Consider the following 14520-nt stretch of genomic DNA (forward strand, 5'->3'; position numbering starts at 1 on the left):
TCGTTCCTGTCGTTGTTCCTGCTGACGTTCCTGTCGTTGTTCCTGCTGACGTTCCTGTCGTTGTTCCTGCTGACGTTCCTGTCGTTGTTCCTGCTGACATTCCTGTTGTTGTTCCTGTTGTTGTTCCTGTCGTTGTTCCTGTTGTTGTTCCTGGTGATGTTCCTGCTGTTGTTTCCTGTCATTGTTCCTGCTGACAATCCTCCTGTTGTTCCTGCTGACGTTCCTGTTGTTGTTCCTGCTGACATTCCTGCTGTTGTTCCTGTTGTTGTTCCTGTCGTATTTCCTGCTGACGTTCCTGTCGTTGTTCCTGCTGTTGTTCCTGTTGTTGTTCCTGCTGACGTTCCTGTCGTCGTTCCTGCTGACGTTCCTGTCGTTGTTCCTGCTGACGTTCCTGTCGTTGTTCCTGCTGACGTTCCTGTCGTTGTTCCTGCTGACGTTCCTGTCGTTGTTCCTGCTGACATTCCTGTCGTTGTTCCTGCTGACGTTCCTGTCGTTGTTCCTACTGACGTTCCTGTCGTTGTTCCTGCTGACGTTCCTGTCGTTGTTCCTGCTGACGTTCCTGTCGTTGTTCCTGCTGACGTTCCTGTCGTTGTTCCTGCTGACAATCCTCCTGTTGTTCCTGATGTTGTTCCTGGTGATGTTCCTGCTGACGTTTCCTGTTGTTGTTCCTGCTGACATTCCTGCTGTTGTTCCTGTCGTTGTTCCTGCTGACGTTCCTGTCGTTGTTCCTGCTGACGTTCCTGTCGTTGTTCCTGCTGACGTTCCTGTCGTTGTTCCTGCTGACATTCCTGTCGTTGTTCCTGCTGACATTCCTGTCGTTGTTCCTGCTGACGTTCCTGTCGTTGTTCCTGCTGACAATCCTCCTGTCGTTGTTCCTGCTGACCTTCCTGTCGTTGTTCCTGCTGACAATCCTCCTGTTGTTCCTGTTGTTGTTCCTGTCGTTGTTCCTGCTGACGTTCCTGTCGTTGTTCCTGCTGACATTCCTGTCGTTGTTCCTGCTGACAATCCTCCTGTTGTTCCTGTTGTCGTTCCTGTCGTTGTTCCTGTTGTCGTTCCTGTCGTTGTTCCTGCTGACGTTCCTGTCGTTGTTCCTGCTGACAATCCTCCTGTTGTTCCTGATGTTGTTCCTGGTGATGTTCCTGCTGACGTTTCCTGTTGTTGTTCCTGCTGACATTCCTGCTGTTGTTCCTACTGACGTTCCTGTCGTTGTTCCTGCTGACATTCCTGTCGTTGTTCCTGCTGACATTCCTGTCGTTGTTCCTGCTGACATTCCTGTCGTTGTTCCTGCTGACAATCCTCCTGTTGTTCCTGTTGTCGTTCCTGTCGTTGTTCCTGCTGACATTCCTGTCGTTGTTCTTGCTGACGTTCCTGTCGTTGTTCCTGCTGACGTTCCTGTCGTTGTTCCTACTGACGTTCCTGTCGTTGTTCCTGCTGACCTTCCTGTCGTTGTTCCTGCTGACAATCCTCCTGTTGTTCCTGCTGACGTTCCTGTCGTTGTTCCTGCTGACGTTCCTGTCGTTGTTCCTGCTGACAATCCTCCTGTTGTTCCTGCTGACGTTCCTGTCGTTGTTCCTGCTGACAATCCTCCTGTTGTTCCTGTTGTCGTTCCTGTTGTTGTTCCTGTTGTCGTTCCTGTCGTTGTTCCTGCTGACGTTCCTGTCGTTGTTCCTGCTGACGTTCCTGTCGTTGTTCCTGCTGACATTCCTGTTGTTGTTCCTGTTGTTGTTCCTGTCGTTGTTCCTGTTGTTGTTCCTGGTGATGTTCCTGCTGTTGTTTCCTGTCATTGTTCCTGCTGACAATCCTCCTGTTGTTCCTGTTGTCGTTCCTGTTGTTGTTCCTGTTGTCGTTCCTGTCGTTGTTCCTGCTGACGTTCCTGTCGTTGTTCCTGCTGACGTTCCTGTCGTTGTTCCTGCTGACGTTCCTGTCGTTGTTCCTGCTGACATTCCTGTTGTTGTTCCTGTTGTTGTTCCTGTCGTTGTTCCTGTTGTTGTTCCTGGTGATGTTCCTGCTGTTGTTTCCTGTCATTGTTCCTGCTGACAATCCTCCTGTTGTTCCTGCTGACGTTCCTGTTGTTGTTCCTGCTGACATTCCTGCTGTTGTTCCTGTTGTTGTTCCTGTCGTATTTCCTGCTGACGTTCCTGTCGTTGTTCCTGCTGTTGTTCCTGTTGTTGTTCCTGCTGACATTCCTGCTGTTGTTCCTGTTGTTGTTCCTGCTGACATTCCTGTTGTTGTTCCTGTTGTTGTTCCTGCTGACATTCCTGCTGTTGTTCCTGTTGTTGTTCCTGCTGACATTCCTGTTGTTGTTCCTGCTGACATTCCTGCTGTTGTTCCTGTTGTTGTTCCTGCTGACATTCCTGCTGTTGTTCCTGCTGTTGTTCCTGTTGTTGTTCCTGCTGACGTTCCTGTCGTTGTTCCTGCTGACGTTCCTGTCGTTGTTCCTGTCGTTGTTCCTGCTGACGTTCCTGTCGTTGTTCCTGTTGTTGTTCCTGGTGATGTTCCTGCTGTTGTTTCCTGTCGTTGTTCCTGCTGACAATCCTCCTGTTGTTCCTGTTGTTGTTCCCGCTGAAATTCCAGCTGTTGTTCCTGTTGTTGTTCCTGTTGTTGTTCCTGCTGACATTCCTGTTGTTGTTCCTAATGTCGTTCCTGTTGTTGTTCCTGCTGACATTCCTGCTGTTGTTCCTGTTGTTGTTCCTGCTGACATTCCTGCTGTTGTTCCTGCTGACATTCCTGCTGTTGTTCCTGTCGTTGTTCCTGCTGACGTTCCTGTCGTTGTTCCTGCTGACGTTCCTGTCGTTGTTCCTGCTGACATTCCCGTCGTTGTTCCTGCTGACGTTCCTGTCGTTGTTCCTGCTGACGTTCCTGTCGTTGTTCCTGCTGACAATCCTCCTGTTGTTGTTCCTGCTGACGTTCCTGTCGTTGTTCCTGCTGACGTTCCTGTCGTTGTTCCTACTGACGTTCCTGTCGTTGTTCCTGCTGACGTTCCTGTCGTTGTTCCTGCTGACGTTCCTGTCGTTGTTCCTACTGACGTTCCTGTCGTTGTTCCTGCTGACGTTCCTGTCGTTGTTCCTGCTGACAATCCTCCAGTTGTTCCTGGTGATGTTCCTGCAGACGTTTCCTGTTGTTGTTCCTGCTGACATTCCTGCTGTGGTTCCTGCTGTTGTTCCTGTCGTTGTTCCTGCTGACGTTCCTGTCGTTGTTCCTGCTGACGTTCCTGTCGTTGTTCCTGCTGACAATCCTCCTGTTGTTCCTGGTGATGTTCCTGCAGACGTTTCCTGTTGTTGTTCCTGCTGACATTCCTGCTGTGGTTCCTGCTGTTGTTCCTGTTGTTGTTCCTGCTGACATTCCTGCTGTTGTTCCTACTGACGTTCCTGTCGTTGTTCCTGCTGACGTTCCTGTCGTTGTTCCTGCTGACGTTCCTGTCGTTGTTCCTGCTGACGTTCCTGTCGTTGTTCCTGCTGACGTTTCCTGTCGTTGTTCCTGTTGTCGTTCCTGTTGTTGTTCCTGCTGACGTTCCTGTCGTTGTTCCTGCTGACGTTCCTGTCGTTGTTCCTGCTGACGTTCCTGTCGTCGTTCCTGTTGTCGTTCCTGTCGTTGTTCCTGCTGACGTTCCTGTCGTTGTTCCTGCTGACGTTCCTGTCGTTGTTCCTGTTGTTGTTCCTGTCGTTGTTCCTGTTGTTGTTCCTGGTGATGTTCCTGTTGTTGTTCCTGGTGATGTTCCTGCTGTTGTTTCCTGTCGTTGTTCCTGCTGACAATCCTCCTGTTGTTCCTGCTGACGTTCCTGTCGTTGTTCCTGCTGACATTCCAGCTGTTGTTCCTGTCGTTGTTCCTGCTGACATTCCTGCTGTTGTTCCTGTTGTTGTTCCTGCTGACATTCCTGCTGTTGTTCCTGTTGTTGTTCCTGCTGACATTCCTGCTGTTGTTCCTGCTGTCGTTCCTGTTGTTGTTCCTGCTGACATTCCTGTCGTTGTTCCTGGTGTTGTTCCTGCTGACATTCCTGTTGTTGTTCCTGTTGTTGTTCCTGCTGACATTCCTGTTGTTGTTCCTGCTGTTGTTCCTGTTGTTGTTCCTGCTGACATTCCTGCTGTTGTTCCTGTTGTTCCTGCTGACATTCCTGTTGTTGTTCCTGCTGATGTTCCTGTTGTTTTTCCTGCTGTTTTTCCTGTTGTTGTTCCTGCTGACATTCCTGTTGTTGTTCCTGGTGTCGTTCCTGTTGTTGTTCCTGTTGTTGTTCCTGCTGACATTCCTGCTGACATTCCTGTTGTTGTTCCTGCTGTTGTTCCTGCTGACATTCCTGCTGTTGTTCCTGTTGTTGTTCCTGCTGACATTCCTGCTGTTGTTCCTGTTGTTGTTCCTGGTGTCGTTCCTGTTGTTGTTCCTGCTGATGTTCCTGCTTTTGTTCCCGCTGACATTCCTGCGGTTCGGTCTATGTTTCCAGAGTACGTTCAGGCCTTGCGGCTGCTGGAGACTCTGGACTACTCCTCCTCCGTCTCCCTTCAGGACCAGGACTCCTCGGTGGTCCAGGTGGTCATCGGTTCAGGTAAACCGGCTGGTGTGTGTGTGTGTGTGTGATGTGTGTGATGAGTCAGTGTGTTTATGTTGGTGTGTTTTGCAGGTGAACTGCTGCCGGCGGAGTTCTCCCATCACACCTCGCCCTCCACCTCGCCCCCCCCCTCCGTCCCTGAGCCCGTCGGCTCGGCGACGCCCCCTGCTGCCAGAGAGGAGCTGCTGCCGCCCCTGCCTCTGGTCCAGCTGGACTACACGCCACACTGCTGCTCCAAGGTAACACGCACTGAGGCGTGTGAAGCGTGTGAGGCATGCGGGGCGTGCGTGGCGATGAAACCAACATGGCTGTCTTGTCTGCAGGTCTGCCTGTCCGGGTTACCCAGAATCCCGCAGGCCACGCCTCCGTTCTGGGGCCAGAACCCGCTGAAGGTGCCGCTGCTCTGCGGCTTCAAGAGGCTGAGCGCCACGCCGCTGATGTCGACGGTGGGCGGAGAGCCGGGCTGGGAGGAGGAGGGGGCGGAGCCTGGCGGGAGCGACTGGGACGTCATTTATAAGACACCGTGCGGACAGAGCCTCCGTAACTATGACGACGTCATGTGTTTCCTGTTGGCCACAGAGAGCTACGACCTGCTGCAGGTTAGTCAGATGTAACCACGCCCACACGGTCACCATGGCTGAGTCAGCGCTTTGTAACTTACCATGACACAGCAAAACATGTTTGTCGGTCACATGATCCCAGCAGCCAATCAGGAGCCAGCGTGTGTTTCCATGGTTTCCATGGTTCTCTAGCACTTTGTTGTTTCACTCTGAGGCGATTAATTTGTATTAATCAGTCGTTAAATGATCCTTGTAGGTCATTCAGTGCCGCTGCCGCTGCCATGATGCGTCCATTCAGTCCGGGGATCTAATCGCATCATTTGTCCCGCCGCAGGTCGACTTCTTCACCTTCAATGCTTCCGTTCAGCTGGACCCTCCCCCGGCGCCAGGCCCTCAGCGCCCAGAGCAGGACCTGAGCCGGGGGGCGGAGCCAACGCCGGTGGAGCTGTGCGTGGGCGACGGCGGCGCCCGGCCGGCCAACTTCCGCTACAGGAAGGATCGCTGGCCGCACGGCTGCTTCCTGAGCCGCGGCGCCGCGCTGTTCCGCACCTGCTGCGACTGCGACGACGGCTGCACCGTTGCTGAGCGATGCGCCTGCATCGCCATGACGACTGGGGGGCGAGGATACAGCCACCACCGGCTGCTGGAGGAGATACCGTCGGGGTGAGTCCAAACCTCACCGACCAATCGGCTGCAGGCTGCGTGCATCCTGACTCCTCCTCCCCTCTCCTCACCCCTCTCCTCCTCCCTCCTCCTCACCCCTCCCCTTCTCCTCCCCCCTCCTCCTCACCCCGCCCCCCCAGGCTGTACGAGTGCGGTCCGTGGTGTGGTTGTGACCGTTCTCGCTGTCAGAACCGTCTGGTCCAGCGGGGAATCAGAGTCCGGCTTCAGGTCTTCCAGACCGCAGACCGGGGCTGGGGTGTGCGTTGCCGTGACGACGTGGACCGCGGCACGTTCGTGTGCATCTACGCAGGTGAGACCGGATCGGGTTTCGTAACGAGCCCGTTCAGGACTTGGACTCGCTCTGACCCAGTTTCCTGATCCACATCCAGGTGTGGTTCTCCAGAGGGCCCCCAGTCCCAACGACCTGCCGCCCCCAAAGCTGTCGCGGGCCGACTTCCCGTCTGACGACGAGGTGGAGGTCGTCACGGAGTGGCTGGCACCGCCGGTGCTGGATGGGCGGAGCAACCTGGTTGAAAGCCCGCCTCCCGTTACCCCGGCAACACCGCTGCACGTCCCCGTGATCCAGAGACCGGCTGAAAGTAACGCCGCGCCTCCAGAACTGGAGAAGGTAGGTGTCGGGTCTTTAATGGACCAATCAGAGGGCAGGAGTAGCGGTGACATCAGCAGCAAACAGGAAGTGAGATGATTTCTGAACAGGAAATGTTTATCAGGTCCAGGTGGCGGTCGGCGGTCCGGACTCTACGCCTGCAGGTGGCGAGAAGGTTGCCACGACAACGGCAGCCGGCGGCATGAACGGCGAGTTGAGGAGCAGCCAGATGAGTCTGAAAAGGACGGCCATGATGGAGGACGTTTGTTTTGTGGACAGCAGCAAGGAGGGCAACGTGAGCCGCTTTATCAACGTGAGTCCGGACTGGTCCCAGTTACTCACTGGTTTTATTTACTGGTCTGCTACATTCCCACCGGTCCCGTCATTCGTCTCCCCGCGGAACGACGCAAAAGCTTTAGTCTGCGGAGGTTTTATGTTGCAAAGATTCCTTAACGTTGGGAAAACGTCGCTTCACTTTCCACTTTAAACAGGTGAAACTGGCGCCGTTTCATCGTCTCCGGCGCCATCGTCTCCAGACTCGTCTCCGGCGTGGTGGCGTTTTAACATCTACTGTTAAAACAACAGAACCGGGTCTAATCTGCAGATACACGGTTGTCATGGCAACTGGCGGACAACCGTCATCTTGAAATGAATGCAGATTTTTTCAATTGTTTGGATTTTATTTACAAATAATTAATAACAATAACAACAATTTTAATTCGTTATTTAATATTTTTTTTAAAAAAACATTTTTTGGATAATTTTTAATGAATTTTAACATAATTTGTTTCCTTTATTAACATGTTTGTTTATTTTTGTTTTGTCTACGTTGCTGACGACGTTTCCTCCGCTATGACGACGTTTCCTCCACTCTGACGACGTTTCCTCCCCTCTGACGACGTTTCCTCCGCTCTGACGACGTTTCCTCCGTTCTGACGACGTTTCCTCCGCTCTGACGACGTTTCCTCCGTTCTGACGACGTTTCCTCCGCTCTGACGACGTTTCCTCCACTCTGACGACGTTTCCTCCGCTCTGACGACGTTTCCTCCGCTCTGACGACGTTTCCTCCGCTATGACGACGTTTCCTCCACTCTGACGACGTTTCCTCCGCTCTGACGACGTTTCCTCAGCTCTGACGACGTTTCCTCCGCTCTGACGACGTTTCCTCCGCTCTGACGACGTTTCCTCCGCTCTGACGACGTTTCCTCCGCTATGACGACGTTTCCTCCACTCTGACGACGTTTCCTCCGTTCTGACGACGTTTCCTCCGCTCTGACGACGATTCCTCCGCTCTGACGACGTTTCCTCCCCTATGACGACGTTTCCTCCCCTATGACGACGTTTCCTCTGCTCTGACGACGTTTTCTCTGCTCTGACGACGTTTCCTCTGCTCTGACGTCGTTTCCTCTGCTCTGACGTCGTTTCCTCTGCTCTGACGACGTTTCCTCTGCTCTGACGTCGTTTCCTCTGCTCTGACGACGTTTCCTCTGCTGTGACTACGTTTCCTCCACGATGACGACGTTTCCTCCGTTCTGACGACGTTTCCTCCGCTATGACGACGTTTCCTCCGTTCTGACGACGTTTCCTCCGCTCTGACGACGTTTCCTCCGCTCTGACGACGTTTCCTCCGCTCTGACGACGTTTCCTCCACTATGACGTCGTTTCCTCCGCTCTGACGTCGTTTCCTCCGCTCTGACGACGTTTCCTCCGTTCTGACGACGTTTCCTCCGCTATGACGACGTTTCGTCCGCTATGACGACGTTTCCTCCGCGATGACGACGTTTCCTCCGCGATGACGACGTTTTCTCCGCTATGACGACGTTTCCTCCGCTATGACGACGTTTCCTCCGTTCTGACGACGTTTCCTCCGTTCTGACGACGTTTCCTCCGCTCTGACGACGTTTCCTCCGTTCTGACGACGTTTCCTCCGCTATGACGACGTTTCCTCCGCTATGACGACGTTTCCTCCGCTATGACGACGTTTCCTCCGCTCTGACGACGATTCCTCCGCTCTGACGATGTTTCCTCTGCTCTGACGACGTTTCCTCCGCTCTGACGTCGTTTCCTCCCCTATGACGACGTTTCCTCCGCTCTGACGTCGTTTCCTCTGCTCTGACGACGTTTCCTCTGCTCTGACGACGTTTTCTCTGCTCTGACGACGTTTCCTCTGCTCTGATGACGTTTCCTCCGCCATGACGACGTTTCCTCCGTTCTGACGACGTTTCCTCCGCTCTGACGACGTTTCCTCCGCTCTGACGACGTTTCCTCCGCTCTGACGACGTTTCCTCCGCTCTGACGACGTTTCCTCCGCTATGACGACGTTTCCTCCGTTCTGACGACGTTTCCTCCACTATGACGTCGTTTCCTCCGCTCTGACGACGTTTCCTCCGTTCTGACGACGTTTCCTCCACTATGACGTCGTTTCCTCTGCTCTGACGACGTTTCCTCTGCTCTGACGTCGTTTCCTCTGCTCTGACGTCGTTTCCTCTGCTCTGACGACGTTTCCTCTGCTCTGACGACGTTTCCTCCGCTCTGACGTCGTTTCCTCTGCTCTGACGACGTTTCCTCTGCTCTGACGACGTTTCCTCCACGATGACGACGTTTCCTCCGTTCTGACGACGTTTCCTCCGCTATGACGACGTTTCCTCCGCTCTGACGACGATTCCTCCGCTCTGACGATGTTTCCTCCGCTCTGACGACGTTTCCTCCGTTCTGACGACGTTTCCTCCGTTCTGACGACGTTTCCTCCGCTATGACGTCGTTTCCTCCGCTCTGACGACGTTTCCTCCACGATGACGACGTTTTCTCTGCTCTGATGACGTTTCCTCCGTTCTGACGACGTTTCCTCCGCTATGACAACGTTTACTCCGTTCTGACAACGTTTCCTCTGCTCTGATGACGTTTCCTCCGTTCTGACGACGTTTCCTCCGTTCTGACGACGTTTCATCCGCTATGACGACGTTTCCTCCGTTCTGACGACGTTTCCTCCGCTATGACGACGTTTCCTCTGCTCTGACGACGTTTCCTCCGCTCTGACGTCGTTTCCTCCCCTATGACGACGTTTTCTCTGCTCTGACGACGTTTCCTCTGCTCTGACGTCGTTTCCTCTGCTCTGACGACGTTTCCTCTGCTCTGACGTCGTTTCCTCTGCTCTGACGTCGTTTCCTCTGCTCTGACGACGTTTCCTCTGCTCTGACGACGTTTCCTCCACGATGACGACGTTTTCTCCACGATGACGACGTTTTCTCTGCTCTGACGACGTTTCCTCTGCTCTGATGACGTTTCCTCCGCTATGACGACGTTTCCTCCGTTCTGACGACGTTTCCTCTGCTCTGACGACGTTTCCTCCACGATGACGACGTTTTCTCCACGATGACGACGTTTTCTCTGCTCTGACGTCGTTTCCTCTGCTCTGACGACGTTTCCTCTGCTCTGACGTCGTTTCCTCTGCTCTGACGACGTTTCCTCCGCTCTGACGACGTTTCCTCAGTTCTGACGACGTTTCCTCCGTTCTGACGACGTTTCCTCCGTTCTGACGACGTTTCCTCCGCTATGACGACGTTTCCTCCGCTCTGACGACGTTTCCTCCGCTATGACGATGTTTCCTCCGCTATGACGACGTTTCCTCCGCTCTGACGACGTTTCCTCCGCTCTGACGATGTTTCCTCTGCTCTGACGACGTTTCCTCCGCTCTGACGTCGTTTCCTCCCCTATGACGACGTTTCCTCCGCTCTGACGTCGTTTCCTCTGCTCTGACGACGTTTCCTCTGCTCTGACGACGTTTCCTCCACGATGACGACGTTTCCTCCGTTCTGACGACGTTTCCTCCGCTATGACGACGTTTCCTCCGCTCTGACGACGATTCCTCCGCTCTGACGATGTTTCCTCCGCTCTGACGATGTTTCCTCTGCTCTGACGACGTTTCCTCCGCTCTGACGTCTTTTCCTCCCCTATGACGACGTTTCCTCTGCTCTGACGACGTTTCCTCTGCTCTGACGTCGTTTCCTCTGCTCTGACGACGTTTCCTCTGCTCTGACGACGTTTCCTCTGCTCTGACGTCGTTTCCTCTGCTCTGACGTCGTTTCCTCTGCTCTGACGACGTTTCCTCTGCTGTGACGACGTTTCCTCCACGATGACGACGTTTCCTCCGTTCTGACGACGTTTCCTCCGCTATGACGACGTTTCCTCCGTTCTGACGACGTTTCCTCCGCTCTGACGACGTTTCCTCCGCTCTGACGACGTTTCCTCCGCTCTGACGACGTTTCCTCCACTATGACGTCGTTTCCTCCGCTCTGACGACGTTTCCTCCGCTCTGACGACGTTTCCTCCGTTCTGACGACGTTTCCTCCGTTCTGACGACGTTTCCTCCGTTCTGACGACGTTTCCTCCGCTATGACGTTGTTTCCTCCGCTCTGACGACGTTTCCTCCACGATGACGACGTTTTCTCTGCTCTGATGACGTTTCCTCCATTCTGACGACGTTTGCTCCGTTCTGACAACGTTTCCTCCGCTATGACAACGTTTCCTCCGTTCTGACGTTTCCTCTGCTCTGATGACGTTTCCTCCGTTCTGACGACGTTTCCTCCGTTCTGACGACGTTTCATCCGCTATGACGACGTTTCCTCCGTTCTGACGACGTTTCCTCCGCTATGACGACGTTTCCTCCGCTATGACGACGTTTCCTCTGCTCTGACGACGTTTCCTCCGCTCTGACGTCGTTTCCTCCCCTATGACGACGTTTTCTCTGCTCTGACGACGTTTCCTCTGCTCTGACGTCGTTTCCCCTGCTCTGACGACGTTTCCTCTGCTCTGACGACGTTTCCTCCGCTATGACGACGTTTCCTCCACGATGACGACGTTTTCTCCGCTATGACGACGTTTCCTCCGCTATGACGACGTTTCCTCCGCTATGACGACGTTTCCTCCGCTATGACGACGTTTCCTCCGCTATGACGTCGTTTCCTCCGCTCTGACGACGTTTCCTCTGCTCTGACGACGTTTCCTCCGTTCTGACGACGTTTCCTCCGCTATGACGACGTTTCCTCCGCTATGACGACGTTTCCTCCGCTCTGACGACGTTTCCTCCGCTCTGACGACGATTCCTCCGCTCTGACGATGTTTCCTCTGCTCTGACGACGTTTCCTCCGCTCTGACGTCGTTTCCTCCCCTATGACGACGTTTCCTCCGCTCTGACGTCGTTTCCTCTGCTCTGACGACGTTTCCTCTGCTCTGACGACGTTTTCTCTGCTCTGACGACGTTTCCTCTGCTCTGATGACGTTTCCTCCGCCATGACGACGTTTCCTCCGTTCTGACGACGTTTCCTCCGCTCTGACGACGTTTCCTCCGCTCTGACGACGTTTCCTCCGCTCTGACGACGTTTCCTCCGCTCTGACGACGTTTCCTCCGCTATGACGACGTTTCCTCCGTTCTGACGACGTTTCCTCCACTATGACGTCGTTTCCTCCGCTCTGACGACGTTTCCTCCGTTCTGACGACGTTTCCTCCACTATGACGTCGTTTCCTCTGCTCTGACGACGTTTCCTCTGCTCTGACGTCGTTTCCTCTGCTCTGACGTCGTTTCCTCTGCTCTGACGACGTTTCCTCTGCTCTGACGACGTTTCCTCCGCTCTGACGTCGTTTCCTCTGCTCTGACGACGTTTCCTCTGCTCTGACGACGTTTCCTCCACGATGACGACGTTTCCTCCGTTCTGACGACGTTTCCTCCGCTATGACGACGTTTCCTCCGCTCTGACGACGATTCCTCCGCTCTGACGATGTTTCCCCCGCTCTGACGACGTTTCCTCCGTTCTGACGACGTTTCCTCCGTTCTGACGACGTTTCCTCCGCTATGACGTCGTTTCCTCCGCTCTGACGACGTTTCCTCCACGATGACGACGTTTTCTCTGCTCTGATGACGTTTCCTCCGTTCTGACGACGTTTCCTCCGCTATGACAACGTTTACTCCGTTCTGACAACGTTTCCTCTGCTCTGATGACGTTTCCTCCGTTCTGACGACGTTTCCTCCGTTCTGACGACGTTTCATCCGCTATGACGACGTTTCCTCCGTTCTGACGACGTTTCCTCCGCTATGACGACGTTTCCTCTGCTCTGACGACGTTTCCTCCGCTCTGACGTCGTTTCCTCCCCTATGACGACGTTTTCTCTGCTCTGACGACGTTTCCTCTGCTCTGACGTCGTTTCCTCTGCTCTGACGACGTTTCCTCTGCTCTGACGTCGTTTCCTCTGCTCTGACGTCGTTTCCTCTGCTCTGACGACGTTTCCTCTGCTCTGACGACGTTTCCTCCACGATGACGACGTTTTCTCCACGATGACGACGTTTTCTCTGCTCTGACGACGTTTCCTCTGCTCTGATGACGTTTCCTCCGCTATGACGACGTTTCCTCCGTTCTGACGACGTTTCCTCTGCTCTGACGACGTTTCCTCCACGATGACGACGTTTTCTCCACGATGACGACGTTTTCTCTGCTCTGACGTCGTTTCCTCTGCTCTGACGACGTTTCCTCTGCTCTGACGTCGTTTCCTCTGCTCTGACGACGTTTCCTCCGCTCTGACGACGTTTCCTCAGTTCTGACGACGTTTCCTCCGTTCTGACGACGTTTCCTCCGCTATGACGACGTTTCCTCCGCTCTGACGACGTTTCCTCCGCTATGACGATGTTTCCTCCGCTATGACGACGTTTCCTCCGCTCTGACGACGTTTCCTCCGCTCTGACGATGTTTCCTCTGCTCTGACGACGTTTCCTCCGCTCTGACGTCGTTTCCTCCCCTATGACGACGTTTCCTCCACTCTGACGTCGTTTCCTCTGCTCTGACGACGTTTCCTCTGCTCTGACGACGTTTCCTCCACGATGACGACGTTTCCTCCGTTCTGACGACGTTTCCTCCGCTATGACGACGTTTCCTCCGCTCTGACGACGATTCCTCCGCTCTGACGATGTTTCCTCCGCTCTGACGATGTTTCCTCTGCTCTGACGACGTTTCCTCCGCTCTGACGTCTTTTCCTCCCCTATGACGACGTTTCCTCTGCTCTGACGACGTTTCCTCTGCTCTGACGTCGTTTCCTCTGCTCTGACGACGTTTCCTCTGCTCTGACGACGTTTCCTCTGCTCTGACGTCGTTTCCTCTGCTCTGACGTCGTTTCCTCTGCTCTGACGACGTTTCCTCTGCTGTGACGACGTTTCCTCCACGATGACGACGTTTCCTCCGTTCTGACGACGTTTCCTCCGCTATGACGACGTTTCCTCCGTTCTGACGACGTTTCCTCCGCTCTGACGACGTTTCCTCCGCTCTGACGACGTTTCCTCCGCTCTGACGACGTTTCCTCCACTATGACGTCGTTTCCTCCGCTCTGACGACGTTTCCTCCGCTCTGACGACGTTTCCTCCGTTCTGACGACGTTTCCTCCGTTCTGACGACGTTTCCTCCGTTCTGACGACGTTTCCTCCGCTATGACGTCGTTTCCTCCGCTCTGACGACGTTTCCTCCACGATGACGACGTTTTCTCTGCTCTGATGACGTTTCCTCCATTCTGACGACGTTTGCTCCGTTCTGACAACGTTTCCTCCGCTATGACAACGTTTCCTCCGTTCTGACGTTTCCTCTGCTCTGATGACGTTTCCTCCGTTCTGACGACGTTTCCTCCGTTCTGACGACGTTTCATCCGCTATGACGACGTTTCCTCCGTTCTGACGACGTTTCCTCCGCTATGACGACGTTTCCTCCGCTATGACGACGTTTCCTCTGCTCTGACGACGTTTCCTCCGCTCTGACGTCGTTTCCTCCCCTATGACGACGTTTTCTCTGCTCTGACGACGTTTCCTCTGCTCTGACGTCGTTTCCTCTGCTCTGACGACGTTTCCTCTGCTCTGACGTCGTTTCCTCTGCTCTGAGGTCGTTTCCTCTGCTCTGACGACGTTTCCTCTGCTCTGACGACGTTTCCTCCACTATGACGACGTTTCCTCCACGATGACGACGTTTTCTCCGCTATGACGACGTTTCCTCCGCTATGACGACGTTTCCTCCGTTCTGACGACGTTTCCTCCGCTATGACGTCGTTTCCTCCGCTATGACGTCGTTTCCTCCGCTCTGACGACGTTTCCTCCGTTCTGACGACGTTTCCTCCGCTATGA

At 54.0% G+C, this 14520-nt stretch overlaps 1 protein-coding gene across 1 annotated transcript in view; it reads left to right on the top strand.

Annotated features, from left to right (window-relative positions):
* The window catches only part of setdb2 (SET domain bifurcated histone lysine methyltransferase 2), a gene marked incomplete at its 3' end in the record, with an annotated part of 41395 nt that overhangs the window by 7791 nt on the left and 19084 nt on the right, over window positions 1-14520 (top strand). The window contains exons 3-9 of the mRNA XM_079263853.1: window positions 4436-4537; window positions 4613-4779; window positions 4864-5139; window positions 5435-5763; window positions 5904-6073; window positions 6153-6391; window positions 6495-6683. Coding sequence (XP_079119979.1) covers window positions 4436-4537; window positions 4613-4779; window positions 4864-5139; window positions 5435-5763; window positions 5904-6073; window positions 6153-6391; window positions 6495-6683 — 1472 coding nt within the window. The remainder of the gene's footprint in view (window positions 1-4435; window positions 4538-4612; window positions 4780-4863; window positions 5140-5434; window positions 5764-5903; window positions 6074-6152; window positions 6392-6494; window positions 6684-14520) is intronic.

The sequence above is a fragment of the Telmatherina bonti genome (assembly GCF_933228915.1).
Source record: "Telmatherina bonti genome assembly, chromosome: 24".
Classification (NCBI taxonomy): domain Eukaryota; kingdom Metazoa; phylum Chordata; class Actinopteri; order Atheriniformes; family Telmatherinidae; genus Telmatherina; species Telmatherina bonti.